This window comes from Rattus rattus, chromosome 2 (assembly GCF_011064425.1).
Source record: "Rattus rattus isolate New Zealand chromosome 2, Rrattus_CSIRO_v1, whole genome shotgun sequence".
NCBI classification, from domain to species: domain Eukaryota; kingdom Metazoa; phylum Chordata; class Mammalia; order Rodentia; family Muridae; genus Rattus; species Rattus rattus.
This window is the reverse complement of record NC_046155.1, coordinates 39,118,901-39,137,666: the sequence shown is the minus strand read 5'-3', so window position 1 is coordinate 39,137,666 and position 18,766 is coordinate 39,118,901. Positions and strand designations below refer to the sequence as shown.

At 36.3% G+C, this 18,766-nt stretch overlaps 1 protein-coding gene across 1 annotated transcript in view; it reads right to left on the bottom strand.

Moving 5' to 3' along the window:
- Positions 1–18,503, bottom strand: part of LOC116893067 (cytochrome P450 2C12, female-specific) — a 57,888-nt gene extending 39,385 nt beyond the window's left edge. Inside the window, exons 1-6 of the mRNA XM_032895025.1 lie at positions 18,498–18,503; positions 17,029–17,247; positions 15,776–15,938; positions 15,493–15,642; positions 6,954–7,114; positions 5,674–5,850 (exon numbers count right to left, since the gene is read on the bottom strand). Coding sequence (XP_032750916.1) covers positions 5,674–5,850; positions 6,954–7,114; positions 15,493–15,642; positions 15,776–15,938; positions 17,029–17,247; positions 18,498–18,503 — 876 coding nt within the window. The remainder of the gene's footprint in view (positions 1–5,673; positions 5,851–6,953; positions 7,115–15,492; positions 15,643–15,775; positions 15,939–17,028; positions 17,248–18,497) is intronic.
- Positions 18,504–18,766: the final 263 nt, after the last annotated feature.

Genomic DNA, 18,766 nt, shown 5'->3' with positions numbered 1-18,766 from the left:
TTAAAATCAATTTGATCATGATGATGGAGGACTTCAAGAAAGACATAAAGAACTCCCTCAAAGAAATGCAGGAAAACACAAAGAAACACGCAGAAGCCTATAGAGAGGAAATGCAAAAATATCTGAAAGAATTCCAGCAAAACACAATCAAACAGGTGAAGGAATTAAAAATGGAAATAGAAGCAATAAAGAAAGCACAAAGGTAGACAACCCTGGATATAGAAAACCAAAGGAAGAGAATAGGAGCCATAGATACAAGAATCACCAACAGAATGCAAGAGATAAAAGAGAGAATCTCAGGACCTAGACTAACAAACTTGATATAGGAACAAGCATTTTTGCTGTATACAGGAAACACACCTTAGTGACAAGGACAGCTACCGCCTATGAGGAAAAAGCTGGAAAAAAATTTTCAAGCAAAATTTCTCAAGAACAAAGCTGGAATAACCATTCTAATATACAATAAAATCAACTTTCAACCAAAAGTTATCAAAAAAGGCAAGGAAGGACACTTCATACACATGAAAGAAAAAGATCTACCAAGTAGAACACTCAGTTCTGAACATACATGCTCCAAATGCAAAGGCACCCACATTCATGAAATAAACTTTACTAGAGTTCAAAGCACACATTGTACCTCACACAATAATAGTGGAAGACTTTAACACTCCACTCTCAGTAACTGGAAGATCATGGAAACAGAAACTAAAGAGAGACATGGTTAAATTAACAGAAATTATGAACCAAATGCATTTAACGGATATCTATAGAACATTTCATCCTAAAACAAAAGAATATACCTTCTTCTCAATTTACCATGTAACTGGTCACAAAATAATGTTCAACAGATGCAAGAAAACTGAAATAATCCCATGCATCCTATCAGATCACCACAGAATAAACTGGTCTTCAATACCAATAGAAAGCCCACCTACACATGGAAGCTGAAAAACTCTCTGCTCAATGGTAATTGAGTCAGGGAAGAAATAAAGAAATAAATGAAAGAGTTTTGTACAATTTAAAGAAAACAAAGGCACAACATTCCTCAACCTATGGGACACAGTAAAACAATGCTAAGAGGAAAACTGACAGTCTCTATGAAAAATTGGAGAGAGAATACCCTAGCAGTTTAACAGCAAATGTGAAAGCTCTAGAACAAAAAGAAGCAAATACACTGAAGAGGAGAAGATGGCAGGAAATAATCAAATTCAGAGCTGAAATCAACCAAGTAGAAACATAAAGAACTATACAAATAATCAACAAAACTAGGAGTTCATTCTTCAAGAACATGATAGATAAACCCTTAGCCAGACGAACCAGAGGGCACAGAGAGTGTATCCAAATTAACAAAATCAGAAATGAAAAGAAAGACGTAACAGAAACTGAAGAAATTTCAGAAAACCTCATATCCTACTACAAAAGCCTATACTCAACAAAACTTGAAAATCTTGATGAAATTGATAATTTTCTAGACAGATAACAGGGAACAGATTTTAATAATGATGAGGTAAACCAACTTAACAGTCTCATAACACCAAGAGAAGTAGAAGCAGTCATCAAAAGTCTCCCAACCAAAAAGCCCAGGATGAGATGGCTTTAGTACAGAATTATATCACAACATCAAAGAAGACCTAATAACAATACTCTTTAAACTATTCCACAAAAGTCTTGAAAGGTCAGCAATTCAAGGCCCATACCTGAAATTAATAGGGGAGGGGGACATGTTAGGGGGATGTTGGCCTGGAAACCGGGAAAGGGAATAACATTTGAAATGTAAATAAGAAATACCCAATTTAATAAAGATGGAGAAATAAAAAGTAATATAGAGCAAACCAGCAGGCAACATTGACCAAATGGAGAGAAACTTGAAACGATCTCATCAAAATCAGGGAATAAACAAGGCTGTGCACTCTCTCCCTATCTGTTCAGTATAGTATTCAAAGTTCTAGACAGAGCAATTAGAAAACAAAAAGTAGTCAAAGGGATTCAAATTGGAAAGGAAAAATAATATCATCTCTACCTGCAGATGATATGATAATATACTTAAGTGACCACAAAAATTGCACCAGAGAACACTTAAACCTGAGAAACAACTTCAACAAAGTGGCTGGATATGAAATTAACTGAAATAAATCAATAGCTTTCCTCATAAAATGATTAATGAGCTGAGAAAAAATTGGGGAGACAACACCCTTCACAATAGTCATAAGTAATATAAAATGTCTTGGAGTACATCTAATAAAACAAGGCAAAGGTCTGTACAACAATAGCTTCAAGAAGCTTAATAAAAAAAAATTGAAGAAGACCTCATATGGACAGATTCCCATTCTCTTTGATTGGTAGAAATAACAGTAAAAATGGTCATCCTACCAAAAGTGATCTATAGATTTGATGTGATCTGCATCAAAATTCCAACACAATTCTTCAAAGACATGGAAAGAGCAACCCTAAAAGTTATCTAGAAACACAAAAAATTTAGAAGAGTGGAAACAACTTTTACTAATAAAAGATATTCTGGGGAAATCACCATCTCTGACCTCAAGCTGTACTGTAAAGCAATAGTGATAAAATCTGCATGGTATTTGTATAGACACAAACTGATTGATCAATGAAATAGAATTGAAAACCCAGAAATAAAACCACACACTTACAGACACTCGGTCTTTTACAAAGAATCCAAAAATAAGCAGTGGATAAAAGAAGGTATTTTCAAAAAGTGGTGCGGGTCTAACTGGTGGTCTTTATGTAGAAAAATGAAAATAGATCCATATTTGTCAGTCCAAGTGGATCAAGGACCTCAACATAAAAACAAGATACACTGAATCTAATAGAAAAGAAAGTGGGGAAGAGTCTAGAACTCATTGGCATGGGAGAAGGAAAACATTTTCCTAAACAGAACTCCAGTGGCTCAGGCTCTAAGATTGAGAACTGAAAAATGGGACCTCAAAAAACAGGAAAACTTCTGTAAGGTAAGGAATATAGTCAATAGGAAAAACCAGCAACTTACCAACTGTGAATAAAATCTTCACCAAACCCACATCCAGTAGAGGGCTAATTTCCCAAATATATAAAGAATGCAAGAAACTACCCACCTAAAAACCAAACAACCCAATCAAAAAATGGGGTGTAGAACAGAACACAGAAGTTACAACAGAGGAATCTCAAATGGCTGTGAAGGCCTGAAAGAAATGTTTAAGGTCCTTACTCATCAAAAAAAATGCAAATCAACAACCATGAGATTCCATCTTACACCATACAGAATAGTTAGGTCATAAATTCAGGCAACAGCACGTATTAGCAAGAATGTGGAGAAAGAAGAATGATCCTCCATTGGTGCAGGGATTGCAAAGTGGTACAGCCACTCTGGAAATCAATCTGGAGTTTCTTTTAGATATACCTGAAGATACATCTATACTATTCTTGGGCATATGCCCGAAAGATGCTCTACCATGTCACAAGGGCATGGGATGCACTAGGCTTATAACACCCTAATTTGTGGTAGCCAGAAGCTGGAAACAACCCAGATGTCCCACAAAAAAATTGGATACAGAAAATGTGGTTCATGAACAAAATTGAATATTACTGAGATATTTTTAATGAGGTTATCATGAGTTTTTAGGCGAAAGGATGGAAAAAAATCTCATCATGAGTAAGGTAAATAAGATCTAACAGCACATGAATGGTATATAATCACTACTAAGTGACTGTTAGCAAAAGAAAAGTACAGAATGCACAGGATACACTCCTCAGAACTCTAGAAGGTTAATGAATTGATGGGCACAAATGAGGATGCCTCATTTCCACTTGGTAGGAAGAAGAAAGCAATCTTAGGGGGAGGCAGAGGAAGTGAAGGGCCTGGGTGGACAAAAGGGAGAAAATGGGAACATAATCAAGTATCGCGATGGAAAGCAAGACTGGAGCCCTGAGTTCTAGCAGAAAAAATGAACAGGAATTCAGGAGATAGAATGTAGGGTATCCTCTTGAATGTAACACAGACCTGGAGGGTGACAGACTTTCAGTATTCAAATGGAGAGACTGTAAATGATATGCCCTTCAGTGTGAAGCTGTTACTTTTCAAGTTAACATCCAGTAGAAAGACAGGAAATCAAGAGGAGGGATGCAGTTGCCATCCCACAGGAAAAAAAAAAAACCTCTAACCCAGATATGTTCAGTTCTAAAAGAATTACAGGGATAAATATTGAGAAGAGCATGGGGAAAAGGAAGTCTAGTGACAGCCCCAATTGGGATCAAGCTCTAGGGGTACTCCAAGGCCTGACACTATTACTGATGCTTGGTGTGCCTACAGACAGGAGCCGACAAGTATGGATGCCCCCAGAGAGGCCCAACAAGTTGCTGTCCTAGACAGAGGCAGATATTTACACTCAACCAATGGTCTGAAATTGGGGACCTTTATGGTTGAATTAGAGAAAGGCTAAGAGAAAGCTGAGGATGAAGGCAACCCCACAGAAAAACCAGGAGTCTCAACTCATCTAGAAACAGGAGATCTCCCAGACACTGAGCCCACCAACCATGCAGCATAAACTAGATGATCTGAGGCCCTGACACATATACAGCAGAGGACTGCCTGGTGTGGCCTCATTGAGAGATGTTCAAAACCTCTAGAGACTTGAGGACCCAGAGAGTTGGAGGTTCTAGTGGGGTGGTAGGTGAGGGTGTGGATATCCTGTTGCACTCAGGGGAGAATGTATGGGTTTAGGAACAGGGGGCAGACCTGGAAAGGGATAACTACAGGACTGTGAAAGACATTAACAATAATCAAACTGAATAAAATTTGACATAAAAATGCCAATCACTGTATGACTTCTCACTGGCCTCCTTACAAAAATTAACAAGGTATCTTAAAATTCACATGAAAGTTTGAAAGATGCAGATTGGTCAAGCAGTCTTGAAAAACAATATCAAAATCTAAGGACACACAGTCTTGGATTTTTAAATAGAGTTAAAATGCCTCATTCATGGGGAACTGTGACACTGCACAACTAGTACAGGATATAAACAAAGACAAAGGTAGCAGAGCTGACTCCTAAAAACAAACCTGAAGGTCATCAAATGTTTAAAAATTAGAGTATCAAAGAAATTGTGGGAAAACAGTTTTTCCTAAATTGCGCAGTGCCAACAGTTAATCCTGACAGCACTTCCAATAGACACCTATCATTAACACAACTGGGACAAATTCATCAAAAATTGATCTCAGAACTTTCACCCACCTACTCATTCCATTTGTACAACACAGTGATCGATTTAAAAACCTCTGTAGGGTGCAAATAGGCCCATATCCTTTTAAATACATATGATGTACAAGTGATCCACACACTGGCAAATGATGGTGAAAATGTTCATGCTAATAGCGAACTATTTATGATTTATTACTAGGTTGGAATTTGTTTTATTTTATCAGCCATTTTTCTTATCCTTATATTCTGATTATTTTAAATACTCTTTTTGCTTTTAATTTGAAGAACAAGGCAATGTTAACAAATTCAATTTAACAAATCACTGTATTTCTCCCAGCCATACCTACACACGTAAAAAAATGTTTTTTAATTGATACTTGCATGATTTTTAACGTCACTTGTAAATCAGTAAGTATCCAATGGACATTACAACCCACAACCAGTTCACTAATTGTATAATTTTATATGAGCCCTTTACCTGACATCTTTGAATTAGGAAGTAATCAATGAAGTCCCGAGGATTTGAAACATCCAACGATTCTTCATGTTCTTTTATTTTCTCCAAAAGGTAACTCTTAATAGTAGCAAAATGTTTTAAAAATGTCTTATGATTTCCTGGACAATAATCAAGAAGAATAGGGAATGCATTGAAAACCTACAAAGAAATGCAAGAATGTACTAAATAAATACACTGCAATGAAGTAATTAAGATATATTTATAACATATTGCATGAGTGTTTTATTGATAGATCAAGATATGAATTAAATTCATCTTAGGTAGATTGTTTACATATATAACAATTTGCCATTCTAATAGATTAGAAATTTGACGGACAAATTTCTACAAAATGAACAAACATCATAATAAAATTTTTCACATTCACATATCTTTTGAGTGTAAAGAATGTTCATGTTAGTTACTCAATGATTCAGATAAACTCTGTTCTACAAGTTTGAATAACCATGTGACATACATTCCTAACTCTCACACTTTTAAGGTGTAGTAGAAGTTTAAATTTTGGAGTAACCTGATTTATAAAATAAATTTAGCGCCTGAGTTTCATTTCTATCTACCTGCTTCTGACATGTAATATCTATTTAGAAGTACATGGGATTTAAAACGCACTGAAATAAATAGCACATCATATCACTTCATAATTTCTACATGATAACACAATCATTTTATTTGGAGTGTGCTCAAACAATTCAGTGAGTATGTACATTGTCCACCCAGTATTTAAATATTCACCTTTTTATTTTGACCTTTCCCTTGTCAACTATTATTCCATCTGACCCACTCAGTAACCACTCAGTTTTCCTGAAACTTTTACTGCCATTAACATTCTTCCTTATTTCAGAGAAAGTTCTTTCTATATAGAGGTATTCCTGCTTGCCTAATAATATGAAGAAAATATGTTTAATTGTTTTAAATTAGAAAATTATTTGCCTAGTAGAAGAATGTCCTTACTGTGACTACCAACACTTATAGTAGTGAATGGAATTCTTTTCAAAACAATTCTGTATTAGTCACTGAGAAAATTCATGGATAGGAAGCTTGCAGGTTTGAGCCATTCTGGCTTTTGCCACTCAGTTTTAATGCTTATATAGCTAAGGGCTTAGAAATCCCTTCCAGATACCCTTTGAATAATATGATAGTCAGAATTGTGGCACTGGTCACCTGAATGTCGCTATTGATTTTGTCCTGTGAGAAAGAAAACTGGTACATGTGTTTTCAGAAGTAAAGGACCTTGGCTTTACCTGAAATCCAGGAGTGCTCATAATTTTCATGCACATATTCACGTTTTCTATCAAGCTAAGAAAATCCTTATCTTTATAATCGAAACGATTCTGGAAGATAATGGAGCAGATGACATTGCAGGGAGCACATCCCATGATGAATTGGGGATCACAGGGTGAGCCTGAAGATTGGAAACAATTGTAAAATTCCTTGAAAGAATACATATAATTGACCTTGTTAACAGGTTAAGGTACTTTAGAAATTGTAACAAGTTACTTAATAGTGAATATACTTAAGTGCTAGGTCTTACCTGGTGAAGAATCATGATGATTTTGATATTAAACCTGAGTTAGATTTTATTTCCACTAGTTAAATAAGACTATTGATTAACACATTCAAGGATCTTAATTTACATTGTATAACATCCTAAAATGTAGCCAATTACTTCAGCATGTTATTAAGAACCTAAAATCTGAAAAATGACCAGAATAAAATCTTTATTTTTATAACTTTGTAAAAGTGGCCCAAATGTACCCCCACTGGTGTTCCAAAATAAACATAAAATAAATATGCAAGCACCAGTTGTTCAATTATATGTGTGAACTTCCTGAAGGTCTATGTGCTTATTCATAGACCATTCATGCTAATAGCTTTTATGGATTAGGTGTAGCATGTTAAGCCAGTTTACTGTATGCACATACATGTTGCACTTCTAACTGATAATAGAGAACAATTTTCAGCATTAAAATGTTAAGCTAAGTTGCATCCATCTTTGCAAAAGTGGTATTAATATCACTCTCTTCAGCCTTGTTGTCAAATTTCATATATACTTCCTTTGGTACATTGGCAGATTTAAAATATACAACTTAACATTTTTCACAATCATTTCTCACTCACATGAACTTGTTCCTTTCCTTATACCAAGCATTTGTTATAAAAAAAATAAAATTTGACATAAATCTCTTGACAGTTTTTATGGAAGATTTCTTTATTATTATTATTATTATTATTATTATTATTAATTTTTTTTATTTTCAAGTTTATGTTTTTATTGGATTTTTTAAATTTACATTTCAAAATGTTATCCCCTTTCTTGTTTTCCTGCCCATGAACTCCCTATCCCATCGCCTTTGTGCACCCATCCAACCACCACTTCAGGCCTCTCCAACCTGATATTACCTTACACTGGGGGGTCCAGCTTTGGCAGGACCAAGAGCTTCTCATCCCATTGGTGCCCACAAGGCCATCCTCTGCTACATATGCAGCTGGAACCGTCGGTCTGTCCATGTGTACTAGTTGGGTGGTGATTTAGTCACTGGGATCTCTAATTGGTTGGTATTATTGTTCTTATAAAGTTGTAAACCCTCTCAGCTCATTCAATCCTTTCTCTAACTCCTCCAATGGGGACCCCATTCTCTGTTCAATATTTGACTAAGAGCATTCACCTCTATATTTGTCATGATATGACAAAGCCTCACAGAAGAGAGTTATATCAGACTCCTGTCAGTATGTACTTCTTGGCTTCATCAATATTGTCTGGGTTCGGTGGCAGTTTGTATATGGGCAGAATCCCCAGGTGGGGCAGTCTCTGGATGACCATTAATTCAGTCTCTGCTACAAACATTTCTCCATATTTTCTCCTATAATATTTTTTGTTTCCCCTTCTAAGAAGGGTTGAAGCATCTGCACTCTGGTTGTTCTTCTTTTGAGCTTCATGTGGTCTGTGGGTAGTATCATTGGGTACTCCAAATTTTAGGGCTAATATCCACTTATCACTGAGTACACAAAATGTGTGGTTTTTTTTGTGATTACGTTACCTCACTCAGGATCATAGTTTCTAGTTCCATCTATTTGCTATAAATTTCATGAAATCATGGTTTGTAATACCTGAGTAGTACCCTATTGTGTAAATGTACCACATTTTCTGTATTCATTCCTCTGTTGAAGACATCTGGATTTTTTCCACCTCCTGGCTATTATATATAAAGCTGCTCTGAACATAGTGGAGCATGTGTCCTTGGTATATGTTGGAGCATCTTTTGGCTACATGCCCAGGAGTGGTATAGCTTGGTCCTCAGGGAGTACTACACCCAATTTTCTGAGCAACTCCATACTGATTTCTAGAGTGGTTGTAACATCTTGCATTCTCACCAACAATGGAAGAGTGTTCCTCTTTCTCCAAATCCTCACCAGCATCTGTTTTTATCCAAGTTTTTGATCTTAGCCATTCTGACTGGTGTGAGGTGAAATCTCAGAGTTGTTTTGATTTGCATTTCCTTGATAACTAAGGATGGTGATTATTTCTTTAGGTACTTCTCAGCCATTCAATATTTCTCAGTTAAGATTTCTTGTTTATATCTGTACCCCATGTTTAAATAGCCTTACTGTGCTCAAAGAATAAACTTGCTGAGAAAGAAATTAGGGAAATGACACCCTTCACAATTGTCCCAAATAATATGAACTACCTTGATGTGACTCTAACAAAGCAAGTGAACAATCTGTATGACAAGAACTTCAAGTCTCTAAGGAAAGAAATTGAAGATCTCAGAAGATTGAAAGATCTCCCATAGTCATGGCATGGCAGAATTAATATTAAAAAGTTATCTTGCCAAAAGCAATCAACGTAATCCCCATCAAAATTCCAACTCAATTTTTCATAGAAAAAGCAATTAGCAAGTTCCTCTGGAATACCAAAAACACAGGATATCAAAAACTATCTTCAACAATAAAAAACTTCTGGGGTAATCACCATCTCTAACAATAAGCTGCATTGCCGAGCAATAGTGGTAAAGACTGTATGGTATTGGTACAGAGATACATAGTTATATTAATCGAATAGAATTGAAGACCCAGAAATGACCTCACACACCAATGGTCACTTGATCTTTGACCAAGGCACTAAAACCATCCAGTGAAATAAAATATGGCATTTTCAACAAATTGTGATGGTTCCACTGGTGGTGAGCATGTAGAAGAATGCAAATCAATCGATTCTTATTGCCCTGTACAAATCTCTAGCCCAAGTTGATCAACAACCCCCATGTAAAACCAGATACATTCAAACTAATAGAAAAAAAGTGGGGAAGAGCCTTGAACACATGGGCACTGGGGGAAATTTCCTGTACAGAACACCAATGGCTTATGCTCTAAGATCAAGAATCAACAAATGGGGCTTCATAAAATTGCAAAGCTTCTGTAAGGCAAAGGACACCATCATTAGGACAAACCAGCAACCAACAGATTAGGAAAAGAACGTTACCAATCCTACATCTGATAGAAGGCTAATATCCAATGTATACAAAGTACTCGAGAAGTTAGACTCCAGAGAATCAAATAACCCTATGGCAGATTTCTTGGATACCTTTTCTGTTCACCTGATGAAGACTTGTTCCCCTCAAAGGTCTGCATCATATATCTTTTTCAAGATATGTAGAACCCTTTCCTTTTCTATGTATTTTTATATTTTTGTATTGCTGTCACAGTTTCATATGTTTCATTTTTCTTTTTCTTTTAATTTTTAATGAGTGTACAGAATTTATGGTATGTAACTATGACATGATCCACTTATATGAATAAATGGAGAGAGAGCTTTTATTTTTAATGTGCAATAAGGTGAAGCAATCACCATGATGAAACAAATGAACAGTTTTTTCACATATTCATGTTTCAAACAATAAATTGTACTATCTATGAAATACATATGTCATTGTAACATCCATTGTGAAATTATAATAAAAGCAAATTTGCATAGTAATTATGAATAATTGAAGAAAATGAAGAAAAAATTCTACAAGTACAGGCAAACCAAAACGCATAATCTACAATTGCAAAAATATCTTCATGATTTCAACCCAGCCTATAGTACAATTGCAACAATAATATTTACTGAAAAGAAAGTAAATATTCATCATGGCCAAACTTCAAATTTAGTATATTTTAGCAAGTCCTAAATGTCCATCAAGTAACTATCATGATATTATATTACAAATATGTTTATACATGTGCATTATATTGGTCACATGATTTATTTTACATGTAAGAAAAATGAATAATCAGCTTTAAGGCTGGTTAGTTTTAGTCAAGTTGACACAAACTACAGTCAACCCACAAGAGGGTAACTTATTTAAGTAACTCTTTCAGTAAATTAAGCTGGGGTCATGTCTCTCTGTTCTCTTCCTTCATTGCTGATGATGGGGACATAAGCTAAACCCACTATGGACAATGTCAGTCTTGAGCATATGATTCTGGGCAGTAGAAAAAGGTGCAAAAGACATGTGGAATAGGCCACTGAGCAGCTATCCTTCATGTTTTCTGCTGCCTTTAATGGCTCTCGGTTCATTCTTTGAGGTTCTGCATTGGTTCCCTCAATGGTGGGCTGGAACCTGTAAACCATCTGAACCCAACATCAACTTAGTTGTTTTATGACTGAAACAAAACAATAACAATTGATGAGATCATGATTGTTTCTTTATATTACATTCAATAGTGAAATTGCTGTGATCAAAGGATCAAAATGTGATGTTATATTGATGGTGATCTTAAATTGCGTGTACTCAAACAAAGGTCATATGAGTTAATGGAGTTGGACATTTAAACATTTGGAATTTCTTGTGATTACTGGTTCTACCAGGATTTTAACACCTTACAATATACTAAGATATCACATTGCTTTAAGCAAAACGGATGAACTGAAGTACTTTGAGATTAGTTTTTGTTGTGTGCATGCTATTTACATGGAAAATCTGATTATGTTTTACTGTATTTAGAAAAGGTGTTAAAAACCTATTCATGTAGAAATAAAAAAAACAATGTAATATAATTCTTTCTTTGAAAACACTGGGTGAATAGTATCCAGTGTGCTAGCATAGTAACAGCCATCAATTTTCTAATACAAAAACTACAAAGCTGGATATGCCTATCATGACTGAAAATGCATAGAGAAAGACTAGAGTCAGTGAAATGGTTTCTAGTTTTTTCCATCAATCATTTTACTAGTTGCCATGTGTGCACAATTTTTCAATATTTGTATTGATGTGTATTTTACTAAAATTTATAAATAAATCTTTTAAATGCTATGTAAGAAGATATAGTGAGCTAGTTCATGGCCATGCTGAAAGCTGAAAGTCAGTCACCAGGAGAACCTACACATCTGACGGCAGAGGTAAGGCCAACTTTTCTGCTCCAAGTGACCTGCTTGGTGGAATCAGGGCACACAAAGGCAGAAGTCCTCTGGGAAAGTCCACTTGCAGTTTCTGGCTGTGCCTGGAACTGAATTAATTCCCTCCCGAATCCCCCTGCTCCCAAATCCCATGGGGGAGAGAGTTGAACACCCAGAAGTGTGGACAATCCTGAGACCACAGGACAGACTGTCACTTCTGCCCACCTTTGCCCACAACCCTGGCCCAAGAGGAAACTCCATGGTGCCTCTGGACACAGAAATCAAACAGCAGTCAGCAGCAGGAGACTGCCACTTCTGACCCCCTTTGCCCACATCCCTGGCCCAAGAGGAAATTGCATAGTGCCTCTGGACACAAGAATATAGGAACAGTCAGTGGCAAGAACACACAGTAGAAGTCTGGGCCCAGGAACAGAACTGAACTGGTCAAATAGCTCCTTATATCCTAATCCCATGGGGGAGAGAGCTGGACACTCAGAAGTGTGAACAGACCTAGGAAATAGGTGGAGAATACTCTCTGTCAACATTCCTGACCAAAGAGAAAATCGCCTTGTGCCATCTGCCCACCCTAAGCACAGGGACATAGGAGCAATTAGGGGCAGGACCCTTTCTGTTCCTACCTGCACCAAGAGCTTAAAGCCAGCTGCCAGAGTGACTACACACCTGAACAGAACACTCTGTTCCCAGAACCCACTGAAAGAAAACAGTTCTACAGGAGTGCTGACACTCAGGCCTAAAGGAGGATCAAACCACTGTCAGAGTAAGACAAACTAACACCAGAGACAATTTGATGGCAATAGGCAAGTGTAGGAACCTAGGCAACAGAACCAATACTACTTGGCATCATCAGAGCCCAGTTCTCCCACGAAAGCAATAGTCAGAAATAATATAAAATATTTCGGTGTGACATTAACCAAGCAGTGAAAGAACTGTATGACAAGAACTTCAAGTCTCTGAAGAAAGAAATTGAAGATCTCAGAAGATGAAATGACCTCCAATTCTCAGGGATTGGCAGGAATAATATAGCAAAAATGGCCATTTTGCCAAAAGCAGTCTATAGATTCAGTTCAATCCCCATCAAAATTCCAACTCAATTCTTCATAGAGATAGAAAGAGCAATTTGCAAATTCATTTGGAATAACAAAAAAAAACCCAGGATAGTGAAAACTATAATCAACAATAAAAGAACTTCTGGGGAAATCACCATCCCTTACCTCAAGCAGTATGAAAGAGCAATAGTGATTAAAAACTATATGGTATTGGTACAGAGACAGGGAGATATATCAGTGGAATAGAATTGAAGACCCAGAAAAGAACCCATTCACCTATGATCACTTGATCCATGACAAAAAGCTAAAACCATTGAGTGAAAAAAGATAGCATTTTCAACAAATGGTCCTGGTTCAACTGGAGGTCAGAATGTAAAAGAATGCAAATTGATCACTTTTTGTCACCCTGTACAAAGCTTTAGTCCAAGTGGATCAAGGACCTCCACATCAAACCAGATACACTCAAACTAATAGAAGAAAAGATCTTTACCAATCCTACATTCCCATAGAGGGCTAATATCCAAAACATACATAGAACTCAAGATGTTACACTCCAGAGAGCCAAATAAAACTATTAATAAATGGGGTACAGAGAGAAACAAAGAATTCTCAACTGAGGAGCACTTAAAGAAATGTTCAACATTCTTAGTCATCAGGAAAATACAAATCAAAACAACCCTGAGATTCCACCTCACACCAGTCAGAAGATAAAAACTAAAGATAAAAACTCAGGAGACAGCAGATGCTGGCGAGGATGTGGAGAAAGAACACTCCTCCATTGCTCATGGGGTTGCAAACCAGTACAACCTTTCTGGAAATCAGTCTGGAGGTTGCTCAGAAAATTGGGCATTGCATTACCTGAGGACCAAGCTATACCACTCCTGGGCATATATCCAAAAGATGCTTTAGCATACAACAAAGACACATACTCCACTATGTTCATAGCAACCTCATTTATAATAGACAGAAGATGGAAAGAACCCAGATGACCTTCAACAGAGGAATGGATACAGAAAATGTGGTACATCTACACAATGGAGTACTACTCAGCTATCAAAAACAATGACTTCATGAAATTAGCTGAATGGATGGAACAAGAAAATATTATCCTGGGTGAGGTAACCCAATCACAGAAAAACACGCATTGAATGCACTGGCTGATAAGTGGATATTAGACCAAAAGCTTGTATTACTGAAGATTCAATCCAGGAACCACATGAAGCTCAAGAAAAATGACCAAAATGTGGATGCTTCATTCCTTCCTAAAAGGGGGAACAAAAATATCCATAAGAGGGAATATGGAGGCAAAGTTTAGAGCAGAGATTGAAGGAATGGTCATTCAGAGCCTTCCCTACATGTGGCCCATATATATATATAGCCGACAAAACTAGATAAGATTGATGAAGCTAAGAAATGCATGCTGACAAGAACCAGATATAGAACTCTCCTGAGAGACATAACCAGAACATGTCAAGTTCAGAGGCGAATGCTAGCAGCAAGCCACTGAATTGAGAATGAGACCCCAGTTGGAGGAATTATAGAAAGAATTGAAAGAGCTGAAGGGGCTTACAACCCCATAAAAACAACAATGCCAACTGACCAGAGCTTCCAGGGACTAAACCACTACCCAAAGACTATACATGGACTGATCCATGACTCCAACTGCATATGTAGCAGAGGATGGCCTTGCTGGGCACCAATGAAAGGAGAATCCCTTGTTTCTGCCAAGGTTGGACCCTCAGTGTAGTGGATTGTTGGGAGGATGTAGGGATGGATGGGGAGGGGAACACCCTTTTAGAAGAAGGGGATGGGGAGGGGATAGGGGGCTTATGGACAGGATATCAGATACCATTTGAAATGGTATAAAGAAATATCAGATAAAAAAGTTAAAAAAGGAGGGAAAAAGAAGATATAATGATAATCTATTGAAATCATGCTAAAATCGAGATATAAAAATTGATAAAAATGATTGCAATCACCTGAGAAAAGAAAATAATTCATCACAGCAATTTTATGACTAACTACAAACATGATTCTAGGAGGAGAATCAGAAACTTGAAGAAGTGCTATCCATTGCTCTTCAAAAAAAATGAAAAAGAGAGAGAGAGAGAGAGAGAGAGAGAGAGAGAGAGACAGACAGAGACAGAGAGAGAGAGAGAGAGAGAGAGAGAGAGAGAGAACCACAAATTCTAGGCTCCTTAGTTTTACATGGTAACCATTATCATTGACAATCATCTGCTCATGATGGTATGCAAAGAACAAATGACATTTGTAATTAGGGAAATTTATGGTTCATAATGCACTAATTGTTATCAGATTCTGACCTACACTTACCTTTGGTTTTCTTCAGTTCCATCACTAGCCACTCTGCTTCCTCTTGCACTTTGGTCTCAATGGTCCTTTTCCCCATGCCCAAACTCCTCAGGGTATTGACTGTGAAATGCCTTGTGGCTTTCCATACATTTCCACGGCTAAAACTAATGCCTGAAGAAATTGGAACAGACACTGGAAATCCCAGAGAAGGAGCTCTCATATGGCAGCCATAGAGTGCCAACTATGACTGAAAAGCACACACACACACACACACACACACACACACACACACACACACACTTACCCAGTCCTTTAGTAGCCTTTTCAAAAACTGGGATTCTTCCTCTTCCAGAGAACTCTTCCCCATAATCAATGAGGGCTTCTTTCACTGCCTCATAGCCATGCAATACCACAGTAGGCTGTGAGCCGAAATACAAAGTGAACACAGGGCCGTAGATTTTAGAAAACTGTAAAGAGGGCAAACATAAATATTAGTGAAAAATATTGTATTTTCCACAGAGTCAATATATTTAGTTTAATGATGGTACTGGTATAATATTTTTTTCTGAATATCTCAGTTTAAAGTTTGTATAGGTCTTTACATTATGATGGTTATCATATATTGATAGCCTATAGTGAGGTAGAAAACCTTTCAGGCTATTGACACACCAAAACCAAAGGTGGATCACACTAAGATAATAATCTCATCTGTTCTTCATATTACACAATGAAACTGAAGTAAAATATCCATAAATATTTTCAGAGTTCAATTGTAAATAAGTAGACTCATGTTGACAGTATGCTTATTCATTATTGGATATTGAGCCTGAGTTTCATGATATCTCCATACTGAAATGGATTTCAATATCAGACAAGTGCTGCTGAACCAGGTTGGAAACATTTCCTGTAAATACCAGAGCACTTTGTGATAAAGAGTAGAAATCTAAAACCATAAATTATCACAAATGTTCAACTTCAATTCTCATCTATTGTTACAAATGTACATGGAGTGGACAAAATTAAAAATGTATACCATAGCATGAAACATCATAGAAAAAACTCATTCTCTCTAATAAACATCCTAGGCCAAAGTCACAGGCTAGGAATGTAATAAAAGATGACTAGGAAAATACCACATAAGCTACCACACACTGTTTATGGCTTTTATTTCATGTATGAGCTCATGCCCATTGATTTACTTCAAATAAAATTTCAGAGCACAGCATTGATTTCAACTCCAAGAGCAATACGTGTCTAAAATTCTGAGTCATTGAAATATTTCTTACTCGTTACCTTCAGTCAAGACAATAGAATGTGTCTGTAAAATAATATATAATTACCTGCATTTAAAAAAATAATATATAATTACGTGCATTTCAGGTTCTTCAATCTGAAACTGAGATCATTACTAATTTCCTGACCAGAACTAGGGGCAAAAGTCAGAAAAAACATAGAACTTTACAATTTTTGTCTTTATACTCATTTTCACAATATTTTCTCCAGTAATAGAATTTCATGAAAGCAGGAATATACCTGAAGAGTATAAGGCATACTTACATTGGATATTGATTGACGGATGTCCTTCATATCTATCTGAAGAAAATTTCCAAAAATTGGGAGAGGAGTAGGGCCAGGAGGAAGCTTCCCTCTCCCAGGGCTCGGTCTCCATAGATACAGGAGAAGCAGAAAGGACAGACTGAGCACCAAGACCACAAATGGTCCATGAAGACCCTTCTTACTGACACAGGTGTTATCAGGCACTCCAGAGATTTTATACTACACCATAAAAATCAATATTTTGCTTTGGCAAACTTTGCACAGCCATCTGGCCACTGTTTATCTCTCTTCCAAATGAACTTTGTCTCAATGATAAGACAAAAAGAGCTCTTTTAACTTTGTCATTTTTGTTGGAAGTCTGTAAGAGATTTTGGCTTAATTTTATTGAGTTATTTCATGTAACATTGATAAATACATTCATTCAAATCTTTAAACACATTTGAGTTAATTTTAAATAATTTATTTATGATGTTGTGCTAAAATTTTATCAATTTCTTCTTCCTTTTTATCCAAACATCTAATATTTGCATTTCCTTATTTTCTTTTCTTTAAGTTTTAATTCAGATATACATACATGTATATGCATACATAACACATACCTGTACCTATAGTACACATATATATTTGTAAAGATATAAATGCTATCTGCTAAGCCTGTGTAATAATGGATTATGAGTATGAATTTCTTTTGTAGAATTGAAGTCTATGGAGTTTTTCCTATGCATGCAGGCCTTTCTGTAAATGTTTTCCCTCTAGGGTATTTTTAGTAAACATTTTATAGGTAGACTTGCTTACATTGCTAGGAGATACAATCACTTGACTTTTATATAAGTAAAAATTCCTCAAACGTCTTAACTTGTAAGGTATAGTCCATATGGGAGTTTGAATTTTATGGATATTTTTGTGTTTGCCATGATATATGCTTATATAATAAAATCTCACTTTGGACCTCAGGCTGGCTCAAACTTATGCCTCTTCTAGTGCTTCCTAAAAAAGTTAGAAATATATGGATATAATATCATATACATGTTTATCTGTGTATTTAAATAGTTTCTTGCTAATTTAAACATATAGACATTAATTATAAATGTAGTAGGGCTCTAATATATGATTGAGCAACACAGCTAAGACAAAAGATAAAAATATCTTATATTAATACCATACATTTTAAAAAGAAAATGTATTAAGTTGATACTTAAGGAGCTCTGTGTGGTTTTTACTACAGTGAAATTCAATGGATGACATAGGCTGTTCTCTTTCTATCTTTCTCTTCCTCTCTTTCTCTCTGTCTCTTTCTCTCTCTCTCCCCCCCTCTCTTCCTTTCTTTCTTCCATTTTATTATCAGCACTACAATAGAGGGACTACAAGTGTTCCACAACTCATAGCTGGAAGAACTTATAATTTAATGTGATTACATTGTAGTTGCAGATACCCCTCTGGCTTTACAGTTATTAGGATTATCCACTTACCGTCATTTCAGAAATGAGACTACCTTAGCATAACTGAAGACAATAACTGAAAACTCTTGAGAAATTTTATCTTCTAAAGGTGAATGTTCATAACCAACCATTGACCCGAGAATGAGGTCCCCATTGAAGGAGTTAGAGAAAGGATTGAAGGAACTGAAGGGGGTTTGAAACCCCATAAGAACAACAATACCAACCAAACAGAGCTCCCAGGGACTAAATTACCATCTAAAAAATACACATGGACAGACCCATGGCTCCAGCTGTATATG